The 12,590-nt window shown below is 34.8% G+C and overlaps 1 protein-coding gene across 1 annotated transcript in view; it reads right to left on the bottom strand.

Annotated features, from left to right (window-relative positions):
• Positions 1-257: 257 nt before the first annotated feature.
• LOC138323669 (uncharacterized) overlaps positions 258-12,590 on the bottom strand; it is a 39,709-nt gene continuing 27,376 nt past the window's right edge. Inside the window, exons 8-20 of the mRNA XM_069268448.1 lie at positions 11,091-11,197; positions 10,511-10,620; positions 9,640-9,797; positions 6,543-6,697; positions 6,102-6,234; positions 5,562-5,668; positions 5,053-5,162; positions 4,561-4,721; positions 3,750-3,901; positions 2,858-2,990; positions 2,277-2,383; positions 1,050-1,159; positions 258-543 (exon numbers count right to left, since the gene is read on the bottom strand). Of these exons, the coding sequence (XP_069124549.1) occupies positions 393-543; positions 1,050-1,159; positions 2,277-2,383; positions 2,858-2,990; positions 3,750-3,901; positions 4,561-4,721; positions 5,053-5,162; positions 5,562-5,668; positions 6,102-6,234; positions 6,543-6,697; positions 9,640-9,797; positions 10,511-10,620; positions 11,091-11,197 (1,694 nt within the window). The 3' untranslated portion in view covers positions 258-392. The remainder of the gene's footprint in view (positions 544-1,049; positions 1,160-2,276; positions 2,384-2,857; positions 2,991-3,749; positions 3,902-4,560; positions 4,722-5,052; positions 5,163-5,561; positions 5,669-6,101; positions 6,235-6,542; positions 6,698-9,639; positions 9,798-10,510; positions 10,621-11,090; positions 11,198-12,590) is intronic.

Raw genomic sequence — 12,590 nt, 5'->3', positions numbered from 1 at the left:
AAACCGGGCAGCGGCCCAAAATCTGAATATTAAACCGGCTACAGGCCACATAAAGATCAGATATGGGTAAATCATATGCATTCCATGAAATAAGCACAAAAAATAAAGTTTTTATTCTGTGTTTTAATGTTTGGTATAATCGATGAGGTAGAGGAATAGGTAGGCCTATTACAAATGATCATTGCTCCCAGTACTCACACCATCTCAATACGAGGAAACACGTCGCGGACAGACTCAGTAATAACAAACCATGCTTGTTATAACAACGATTTTATTACAACAGTTTATAACATGACAGGTCCGACTGCCTGCCGTCGGGTTTTGACTCTCGAAGTGATGTTGCTTCCGAAATGTATGTAACAGTTTGAGTACTATCAAATAACAGTGACTATCTATCGGCGACGTCGACGGGATCTTGAGTTCTTACTCGTCCGTCTTTTCGTACGTCTTATAACGGTTGTCTGTTTTCTCCAGTTGCCGTCACTTTTATTGCCATTCCCACCGGACTTAGCTTCATATGGTCGAGCTCCATTGATATTCCCCCTGAACAATAATGGGATAAAGTCCATTATGTAGCAGCTCAGTGATACTACAGTACCAGTATCCGTATGACTGAGATGCCATAGGGTTTGATTTTAGTTGCGTATTGCGTATAAAAGAGTTCATGTGGGATCAAAGAAATTCAATTTAAAAAAAAACCTAAAAGGTTAAGAAATTAGTTCATATTACACCAAGTTTGTTAAGATTCAAAACTGATTGAAAACCAGTATGAAATTTTCTATTTATGACTAATGATATACTCCTAATGGCTCTCCAACAAAGGCCAGGGTTTATTCTAAAGACATGGAATAAATAACGCTGTAAAATTACAATAATGAAGTTCACCGACATTACATGAACAATATGAGGTTAATCAAGGGTATATACTATGCCATGCATATAACGGGATAAACTATACATTTCTATGAAGATTCGTGAAAAGGTATCAGAATAGAGAAGGAAAGTACAAAGAGAAACGCGCTTTACTGAAATAGCGGCGTAGGGCTTACCCGGGTCCGTAGTTGCAGACGACATAGTAGGCATCTCCTCGCCTCCAAAATCCGACCTCTTTACAGAAGTGTATCCCACAGCCCACCATATCCGTGTTTCCCCAGATCATCTAACAATTTTAAAGATATGGACCAGGTATAGACATTACTGAGGAAGTGGATACATGTATAATGAAATACTGATAGAAGATATAGAACTAATTGTGGTGAGAAGGGGGACTTTGTATTGAAAACTACACATGATTTGTGGAATCTTTGGTCTCGGTGTTAACGACAAGTACTTTTATGAACATTAAGAATGAGCTAACTAAGGTTATTTGGGAATAAGTTGACCGTTTCCGTTTACCAACATAAAAAGATAATGTTTGCTTCTATCAGAACCATAATTTTAGCCAAAAGGGAAGAAGAAAATGGCACAGATTTTCAATGGAAGGAAAACATTGCAAGTTACAAATACAACCAAGAACAAACTGGGTACTAACAAAAGCACGAATGTTATTTATATTTAAACATTGTATGTGGAAGACGAAATAAGCTAGAAAATGAAAGCCGATTGACTATAACTACAATTTGAGAAATTGGCTCGTTACTATTGCTATTTCAAAGACAAAAAAAAAACCCTTCAGGATTCATTGATAATGAGTCCATTTAAAAACGAACTTCGTCTTTTCCATTTGATGAAAATCGTGTAGAAGTAGAACACCTACAGACGATATGCAATTAAAGATGCTACACTGCCGACGAATGATATGTTTCTCTATCAGAAACAGACGAACTAGTATAGACAGTTACAACAGTTCCTTACGTTACACCGTTACCACCATTGAAAAGTTTAAGCTTCTTATTTAACCTCAGGATACGAATATTAAAAGATGATTAATTACGTCCCAAAAAACTCCATAACACAATATGCCCAATATGGAATGAAGTACTGATTCCGCAAGTACAAAAAGTAAAATAAATTATTTTAGATGTACTTTTGTGATAATCGGATACATATATACAAAATTAAACATCAATTATTGTGCATATGATGAGTATCATTTATTATGCCCTGTCAGCGGTGGAGCATCCTTAAGTGTCACCCATCTTAACTTTTATACACCAGTGGAATTAATTGGGTTTAATCAGAAAATGAAACAGTTGTTCTGTTTTCTGTGCAGTGACGCTAAAATGGTTAAAGATAAAAAATTCTTTTTATTTCTTATGTAGGTAGTCAATCCATACCTGTGTATAGTGTCCACACTGTTGACCAGGAACACATGTGTTGGCCAAGTAATCGTAGAACGCCTTCTCGTCCGCCCAACTCTTCACACTCTTTGTCACTTCATACGCTGTAATAGAAAAAATCCAGACACATTCGGATTAGATTCTTCTTTCTAGTTGGGTTATAGCAGCTACCCGATATGGTGTGTATCATAGCTTATATGTTACGGTATGTAACAGTTTACTTCTATGTGCCAAATTACACAAGCTACAGAGATAGTTTATAATATTTTATAATTATAATTAAGGTGGCGTTCAAGAATGTCCTCGAATATTCCCTTTCATTAAGTAAAATTTTCTATCTAAAAATTAAAATGTTCAAAAATCCATATATGGATTCATGTGTCTGCACATTCCAGGTAATTGATATATTCAAACACATTGTAACATACCATAATCCACAGAAGTTCCTCTAATTCTACTGGATTCTTTGGCTCACATATTATATACATTAGGATAAAAATTATCTTTTATATCCACGGGGAAATGAAAAACTCATCCTCAAAGAGATACCTTAATTAAAATGGCTTCACATAACTTACATGTAGAGATGTAGAGGTTCTCTCCGATAAAGCGATACCCAAGTTGTTTTCTTCTACCAGATTTGGGACTGTGCCGCCATTCACACTTCTCCGCATACTCTTGGGCCTTAGCAGCCAGTTCATTACTCCATTTCTTTAGGTCAACACAAAAATACAACTCAATGTATACTATTGTAATAATTATTTATCACATAACTGGCCAGTAGGATCCTCTTATTTTTGTGCCATTGAGTGCTTGACAACTATCACTTTTGAGTTTTTATAGATATACATTGTGTTATAATTAGAATCATTATGCAATAAATTGAAAATATAATACAAATGAAGTGACATTGAAGATGTAAGTATGGATATGAAAACTGATAAGAGTTGATTTTAGTAAAGATTTCTATTCTAATTTCTGTTTGATAATCTTGTCAAGATATTTGATACCATATAACCCTCGTTTAGTCAAAGTTTAATATGCCCATTTAAACTCTTGTGCATTTTTCTTATTAAAATGATTTCACGTTTCCAAAACTATGCTTATTATCCTCAAAGCAGAAATCTTAGTCAGGTTCTAAGGCTAACTTGATTTCAGCACTCATCCAAAACTTCACTTGTAATCCGATATCAATGCAAAAATCCATTCGATACCCCAAAAAACCTTACCAATACCGATGCTGAGCAAATTCCATAAACCCACTCTCTTGCGAACCAAAAAAAAGGGAAAATAGTATCAAAAGCTCCACTTGATAAAATCATGCCATATTTGGACAATACGTTTTACCATTTCGTTTGTGAAAGCTTGACTTAAAGCTTTTGAAAGGATCAAATATATATGTTCACACACCATGACAGAGTGCTGACATTATTATGCTATCATCGACGCCATCTAGCCCTTTTCACTTACCATCTTTTTCATGACCTTTGGAGTAGGGGTCAGGTTTTGTCTTACGTCATTATGGTACTGTAAAAGTATGGCTTGTTCCTCTGGCGTAAATTTCGACCCAGAATTCGTGCCGGGTCTCTTTTTCCTAGGCAATGGGGCAACTCTATCTATTCCTAGATATAAAGTAAATAGCGAATCAGGTTTCCGGGATAAAGGTGTGTTTTACAGTATACATTTTGATATACTGTACATATTTTAGTGGTGATCTTAGACTGTGAATGTGACTAGTTACACGAAGGGAAGGCTTTCTCCCGAAAATTCCTCTGCGCGTATAATATTTTGCGAATATAGGAGCTACATATGTATGTGGCTAAAATATAAAGGTGCCTCTATCGCGAAAATAACATCACCGCGAACTTAAGTTTTATGTTAAGCAATGCATTATGATTAAGTTGGAAAGATTTTATCAATATCAAATAGAAAAACAGCATAGGGTAATTCTTTTTTATCATCTAACCTGGTAAATTACATCATTACCCAGATGTCACCGGATCAGTTTATAGACATAATTTTGAAATTTAGAATTAAATGCGCACCAATTTATCTGTTATACATGTGCATCATGACACTTTTGGTTGCAAATGAACTGATGTTAAAAGGATTATAAATGTACAATTCTACCATTTTGATGTATTCTAACCGCTTGAAAATTATGCGATTTTTAAAAATCGCACGCAAATAATGCTTATAGAATGATCCAGACTAGTCCAATTGTTCCTTTTTATTAGTATTAGTAAATATACCATTCATCAATCTATTGTTCCAACATTACCATTTCGTTGGGTATACCCGTTATTTCCACTGTTTTCTGTATTTGTTTTCCAAACATCCAGGATACTTTTTGTGGTCGTTTTGCTGCTAGTGATTACGTTGCTACCAGTACCGCTATCACCAGTTTTAGCCTCATATGGGCGAGCACCATTGATATTTCCACTAAAGAAAGACGGAAGAAATCAAGTTTTTTAGACTGACGCGTCCTTGAGTTTAAAACTACGAAATGTTAAAATAGCAAAAAAGTAGTAAGCTTTTTATGTAACGGAAACCAGCTCTCAGTATACTGCATAGCGCTTAAAATTAGCAATGTTTCATATTATAAACATATTCGCAGAGGTTAATAATTAGTCCAATCCTTTAAATTATTTGTATTTTTGTTAGAACCGTCAATGTGTTCTTGATATCGCGCTGGTGTTTAAGAATTCGTGGATTTCAATGAAAATACATATCTAACTCCATCCAAATTTAACCGTTATACACTATGCCTTACCCAGGCCCATAGTGGCAGACAACATAGTGAGCATTTCCTCGTCTCCAGAATCCGACCTCTTTACAGAAATGTATTCCACAGCCAACCATGTTCGTGGTCCCCCAGATCATCTTAAATCAAAATCGTTTTCAAAGCGCGCCTGGTGTTCAGTTAAATATCGAAATATAAGTAAGATCAAAAAGAGATTTCATTGAAATGAATAAAAATTAAAAGAAAGTAATGAAAATGTCAATGTGTTCTGGAAACACTCGCCGTCAAATTTTTGGTGAACATAGAATTATTAAATCAATGGCCTAAAGCTAGCAGTTACATGTCTATTTGGTAAGATTTATGATTAAAATCTACATTGTGACGGACTTGTCACATTTATTCATATTCAACGTGCAATTCAATCTGTATTGTTTCCAAAATACGTGTTGAATTCTTATTTAGGAAGAAGAGGGAGGTCTCTGAAGGTGTTAGTTACATAGTGTGAAATGATGCTTTATGATTTTTATTTAGTCTGTCACCTGTGTATAATGTCCACACTGTTGACCTGGAACACATGTGTTGGTCCAGTAATCGTAGAACGCCTTCTCGTCCGCCCAACTCTTCACACTCTTTGTCACTCCATATGCTGAAACATTCAATTTGATATTCACAAACTGTATATAGAGATTTTTCAACAAGTCGACATTTGCTTGTCATGTTTATCAAACTCGAGTTACTTTAGTTTAATTTTTTGAAAAGACACGCGATTTAACTTAGGGAATTTATAATTTCAATTAAAAAGGAAATTCGCTATAAGAAGAAGACAAAACACATGATATAAAGATATTTTAGATGTGGATCTTATCCACACCATAATGGTTAAAAGCCAATAGGAATGAAGAGAAGTTGAAAATAACTAATGCGAGTCGTTACATGGGTTAAACGATAAACATAAACGATAATAAGCAGCCACGAAAGAAAGTTAGTTTACAGTATTTCAGATTTCCAATTTCAAAATCAATTTTATGATATAGTACAAAGTTATAAAGATTTTTTTAAATAATATGTACTTAACTAACATGTAGAAATGTAGAGGTTCTCCCCTATAAAGCGGTACCCGAGTTTATCCCTCCGACCAGACTTTGGACTGTGCCGCCATTCACACTTCTCCGCGTACTCCTGGGCCTTGCTAGCCAGTTCGTCACTCCATCGCTGTATAATCATAAACTCGTCTTTACCAATAGCTCTGAATAAACACTTATGATAATTGATACGTATAATGTCTCTGCGTCATCTCTCTGCATGGCTGACATTTGTGTTTGTAGGGAGATTTGACAATTTATGCGCACTTATAATACATATAATAATACAATAAAGTGTGCGTCGGTTTTGGATTTGTTTTCGATGACGTCCTGTCAATCGTTTATTGGTAGGGGTAAAACCTGTTGCCATAGAAACATGGAAGATGTGTTACACAGCTTAACAAATTAAAACAAGCTTACGATCTCTGTGTTACTCACCATCTTTTCCATGACCTTAGGGACAGGGTTCAGATCTTGTCTTACGTCATTATGATACTGTAGAAGTATGGCCTGTTCCTTTGGAGAAAACTTCGACGACTTGGAGCTCTTGTCGGGTCTTTTCCTCCGAGGTAATGGTGCTACTTTGTCTATTTCTAATTAATAAGTAAATATGTTGACGAAGTAAAAATATTTTAAAATAAAATTGCACCGTTTTTATTAATGCACCACGACGGTATATTAGGGCAATTTTTCTTCATTGCGAGGGTATATTTCAAAGCTATTTCATCTGGTCTTACAATTAATTGTGTGACAACAATGAACTATAATATCAGTCTCAATCTCAATAATGGCTGTCGTTGATATATCAAGATTGTTTGTCTCAGTATGACTTCAATAGCGATCACATTGGTTTGTTTTAAACTAGTTAGCATGTAATTAACGAGTGTTTTATACACAAAAAATACTGCAGTTTTGTATAACAAAAGCAAAGTAACTGAAATTGGGAGATGCAGGTTACACAAAATGACAGACAGCATATGGAAAAGCGAAGTGTAAGTGGAAATAAACCGTTTTAGTAAAGCAGCAACCCAGTTTTACAATTTAAGGTCGTCTCCTGCAAGAATTTGTTCTTCTTCAGATACCGTAATCGGTTCCCATGCAATATCGAGGATGCTTGTTACAAAGTTCATCGGAATACTATTTAAAACTTTATTCCAATGACTTAAACTATAGCCTTTTTTTTTTTTTTTTTTTTTTTTTTTTTTTTTTTTTTGGGGGGGGGGGGGGTAATATATGTGCGATTGCGCGGGACATTGCTATAATCTGCTAAATATTTAGAAATGCTGAAAATTCAAATCCGCTAAATTTTAATTTCATGATTTTTATCTGAATTCGCGAAAACTCACGCGAATATCCGACTAAGTGGTTATTAATATACATGTCATTTCTTACGTCAAACAAACAAGCTTACACCGAATTACGGTTATAACGTAGTAATTTTTATTTCCCTTAAATGTTCCAATTAGTCGTTTGTAATATCTTTATTACTGAATAAGCTTGTGACGAATTATTTTCATAGGTCCTCAAACGTTATAACCGTATCTAATATACTGGTTTATCACCCATATGACTCCGCATATTACCCTACAACACATTATCAGCTAGTGCTTCATACCTACCGTGCCTGTGGTACTTTGCTGGGCTGACCTTTATACGTTAGTAACCAAGCAATACAATGGATGTTCATAAGTCTGTTGAGTATCCACAAATTGACAAAGCAGCAATTAACGATATAACCATTTATCATAATCAAATAAAATTTACAGTTTCTATTATTTAAAACCCATATTTTTGAAAATCGTAAAATTGCTTAAGAATCGATGTTACTATTTTTTATATTTTATTTCATCGGGGTCTGAAAACATTTGTATGCAAACTGCGTGAATTCGCGTAATGAATTCTCTAAAATGTTTGCAAACAAAACTTAATCTATAACCCAATAAAAAATTTTTAAAAATGAAATCAATGCTTATAATTAAATTTCCAGAATACTTAATAAAACAAAATACCTTTAAACGTCGGATTCCAGTGATTTTCCACGGGATTCATTTCCGAATCAATACACAGCGTCGGTGTCACTATTATGGATTTACGAAAACATCTGGTTTTCGCACAATTTTCGGATTATTTACAAATCAGAATCAGTTACTATTCTATTATAATTTTGCTTTATTGAGGCATTCCTCATCATGAGCACTGGCTCATTAAAACACTTCTCGCTTCATGTTTTGATTGAAATATCACATTGAGAGTATTATCTTTACTACGGTAGCTTTTGGAATACTACGATTAGTTTGTATACTGTTTTGATCGAATTTGATCATATTAATGACATGAAGACTATATTTGTAGGACTTTGATTCTATTCTGTTTTCACCATCCTCATGGATTGCCTCATATCGAACAACTATGAAATAATTATTCCTGTACATTACCTTTGCGCGCAGTCCACCTGTGTTTCCTTCCAGATCTGACATCATGTAATTATGCATTCATTCCCTTTAACAACACAAACATCACAAGAACATGGGCGGTGTTAATAGCAGATGTTACACCAACGTGATTATGCCATTATTTCATATTAGTAAATGCAGAAGCTTTCTTACTTATGAAATAAATTGCAAAGTACCTCAAATATGCTACTTAGGCTTACATCAATGGTCAAAATGCACCTAAGTAACAGATTACACAAATATAATGAAAATGGGTCTTCTTCTTTTTAAATTTATTGATCACCATGGTAACTCATATTTGTTTCTCCGTACGTATATTGAACACAATATCACGAAAGAAATAGAAAATGTATTAAGTCGACATATCTTCGCATTTTCCTACAATCTTAATTCTTCATGACAATTTTATTCCGCGGTTTACAGTGTAAAAAATTATTTGACTTGTAATGGAAACGTTTCGTTCTATTTTCACAAATTATAAATGGCCAGAAATATTGAGAATGTTGATCGCACGCGGAAACAAGTTATAGTAACGGTCATCTATCGACGACGGCGGCGTGATCGACCCTTCTTTTTACCTCCCCTTTTCCTACTCATCTTACTACTACCCCTGGAATGTGATATAACAGTCCCTTCATTATGTTGACTGTGTGTTCCGTGGCTCATATGATGTCTACTAGAGTGAACACTTTTCCGTTTATTACCAGTGTGTGTAGCATGTCCAATATGCAAGTTGTTATTTTTGTTAACAATATCTCCAATGGTTCCACTATGATGTGTGTTTCCAATATTACCATTGTTCCTGCTGTTATGAGTGTTAATAGTGGCGCCATAGTTTCTATCATTTCCGTTGCTCCAATTATTATGAGTGTTAGTAGGATTACCATAGTTTCTATCATTTCCGTTGCTCCAATTATTATGAGTGTTAGTAGGATTACCATAGTTTCCATTATTATTCCATTTATTTCCAATGTTATTATCGCCATTGGTAGTAATGGTACCATAGTTTACATTGTTCCAATTTCCATTTGTGTTAGTCGGGGTACCAAAATGATCACTGTTCAAGTTGCCTCCCAAATTACCATTGTTTTGTACATCCCTAGAAGTTCCTGTTTGTTGGTTCCAGGTTTTCTGGTCAGTTTTCCTGATAGTCTGACTCCCCCATCCGTTAACACTCTGTACTGTGTTACTGCTTCTGGACGTTTTAGCTTCATACGGTCGAGCCCCATTGAGATTACCTCTGAAGAAGTTAGGAAATCGGATTGCAGTTTTGAAATACAAAATGATAGAAAAACAGCCTAAACTTAAAAGAATGGATTGGAGTTAAAGGCCCACTACTTTTTGGAAACAAAATTTGAAAAAAAAAATCAATAAAACATCTATATCATGACCTAAGACTACGCCAAAACATGCCAGATGTCCTGTGTAAATGTCAAGCATGAAGGTTCTTTTTGCTGTTTTGCCCCGTGGCGTAGTGATAGTCAGCTACTGTTCGTCGATTAAGACGACGGCATGAAATATAACACAATCAGCGTTGTGGAAAATATCATCTATTAAAAGGCCCACTACCTTTCCGTAAAACGAGGTAGATGATTTTGTAGAGTCGCAAAAGTTAGTTAATTTAACGTTAATACTATACTTATTATCAATCCCTAAACAATTTAATTAAAAATAAATTAAATGTTAAAAGCGCGTTGTCCTAAATGCAGCCCCTTAGTCTAAACAAAGATTACGCAGAAAAAATACATTTGTTTGGCGTTGTAACTTTATTTCAGGTCATCGATATAAATTTTCTTTTGTTAATATTGTTTTTAAGAAACTTGTACTTTTTATTTCGGAAAAGAAGTGGGCCTTTAAAATTGATTTAGAAGTTTTGATAAGCTAAGTATTGACGGTAAAGCTAATAATGTTTTATGACTTAAAACTTAAACAAACAAAAGCTTTGTTCCTTACCCAGGTCCGTAGTTGCAGACGACATAGTAAGCATCTCCTCGTCTCCAGAACGCGACCGTTTTACAGAAGTGAATACCACAGCCCACCATGTTCGTTGTCGCCCAAATCATCTGAAATAAAATTAATAGTGCTTTCGATCATTAAAATGACCTGATGTCAATGCCTGACTAGAAATTGTGTATTTCAAGTGACCGCATTAAAAAAGAAAAAAAGTATTATGTTTTGTTAAATAATTTATTCCGATGAATTATTTAAATATGTCAATGCATTCTTTAAAAGAAAAGACATTAACAAATCTCAAACGTTGTGGATGATTTTTTTATCTTTTGGTTCCGTTATTACTAGAACAATTTTCCTAAGAATTAGTCCGTATTCGATTTGGTTCTAGATTTGTGTCGCGCAGGTTGTCGAAGATGCCCCCTTTGCAATAGGTCTGGTCTTATTTTCTACGGAACATTTTTCTTTGTTACGTCGTTAATCTACGGTGATAGAAAAGAGCTTAAATTCCATGTGTAAAGATTAAAAAAGACATTGCTATTCTCATTCCGTTATAGTAATACCTCCTGGACTACGTGCTCACCTGTGTATAGTGTCCACACTGTTCACCAGGGACACATGTGTTGGCCCAGAAATCGTAGAACGCTTTTTCGTCCGCCCAACTCTTCACACTCTTTGTCACACTGTATTCTACAATATTTAGAGTTATGGTTCTATTATACGTATATCTTAATTGATTCATTGATGTACCTTTATAATATTACATACTATTGTTACTGAAGGTATTGTATCCGGTTTTGGTATTATTTGATTAGTTTTTGTATCAGTTAGCATCCTAATACAATATTAAAACTTGTAAGCATCAGAGCCTTATACACATAGAGTCATTTTAAATTAAATCTTTAAGGAGAAGTAAAATGCTATGATATGTTACGTGAGTACCTTTTAAACAAAAATATCAAGTGTGAAACGTTAGTCGTTCATCTGTGAATACTTGATTCTTTTTGAAATATCTGTTATGCTAAAGTACAAATACATTCAACTATGCACAAATTGAATTTGTGTCGATTCAACGCATCTGAACTTTGTGATGGTATAAATAGCAGCAGATGTAAGTATTAAGCTCCATTCTCTGACTGCAATGGACGCCGTCAGGCAATGAATACAATGAGGATAATCACATCAGCCTGGTGACATGTCGGATAAAGCGACCTGAAGTGTAAATATGAGGCATGGAGAAACGTATCATCATTCGAACTATAGTCAAAACTAATTATTTATAAAGACCACCCAAGGGACAGACGGAAAATGGTCTTTTTGGTAAGGTGGTCTTAATACATAGGTTGAATTTTGTTGTAATCGGCCATTTGGGATATTAATTAAGCAGATGGTCCTTGCACAGAGGTGGTCACTAAGGCAGGTTTTACTGTATATACTTAGCAGTGTGTTCAATCTGTAATGTTATCATATTGGAAATTAAAATTGTAATTTTATGAAATATTTTGCAACGGTTAACCCCAACCCCACATGATTGCTTCTATAGAGGATGGATTTTCTACATAGTTTTATTACATATTTATCAATAAGGTTTTATATCCGGTGTCATACATAACATATGACCCCAGTAACACACAATATAAGAAGCTGCATTTGACCGAAATACGAAAAGATATTTTTTATCACACTAAAGCAGTTTTTATGTCATTGCTAATCTCGATAGAATAACATTGTGTCGTTAATTCAAGAAAAACTCGTTCCTGCAAAAATCACCAACCAAATACAGTAAAACATTTTCATAACGAATATGCTTATAACGAATAACTACGTTATATTCATACGAATTGTTTACACATTTTAATTCCCCGTCAAGTTTCAGTCTTATTAATTTAACGTCAGTCTCATTTAAGGACGGTTTAGGATGGTTTGTTGTGGAAGGAAAGCCGAAGAACCTAGAGACAACCACCGACCAACTTTCAGTACCAGGCAACTGCCTCACATGAGATTCGAACGAATTCGCAACCCAGAGGTGGATAGTTTTTTGGCACTGTCGGGACATCTTAACTTCTCAGCCACCACGGCCTCG

This window comes from Argopecten irradians, chromosome 1 (assembly GCF_041381155.1).
Source record: "Argopecten irradians isolate NY chromosome 1, Ai_NY, whole genome shotgun sequence".
Taxonomy (NCBI): domain Eukaryota; kingdom Metazoa; phylum Mollusca; class Bivalvia; order Pectinida; family Pectinidae; genus Argopecten; species Argopecten irradians.
The sequence above is the reverse complement of the archived record's forward strand: the minus strand, read 5'-3'. Positions and strand labels throughout refer to the sequence as shown.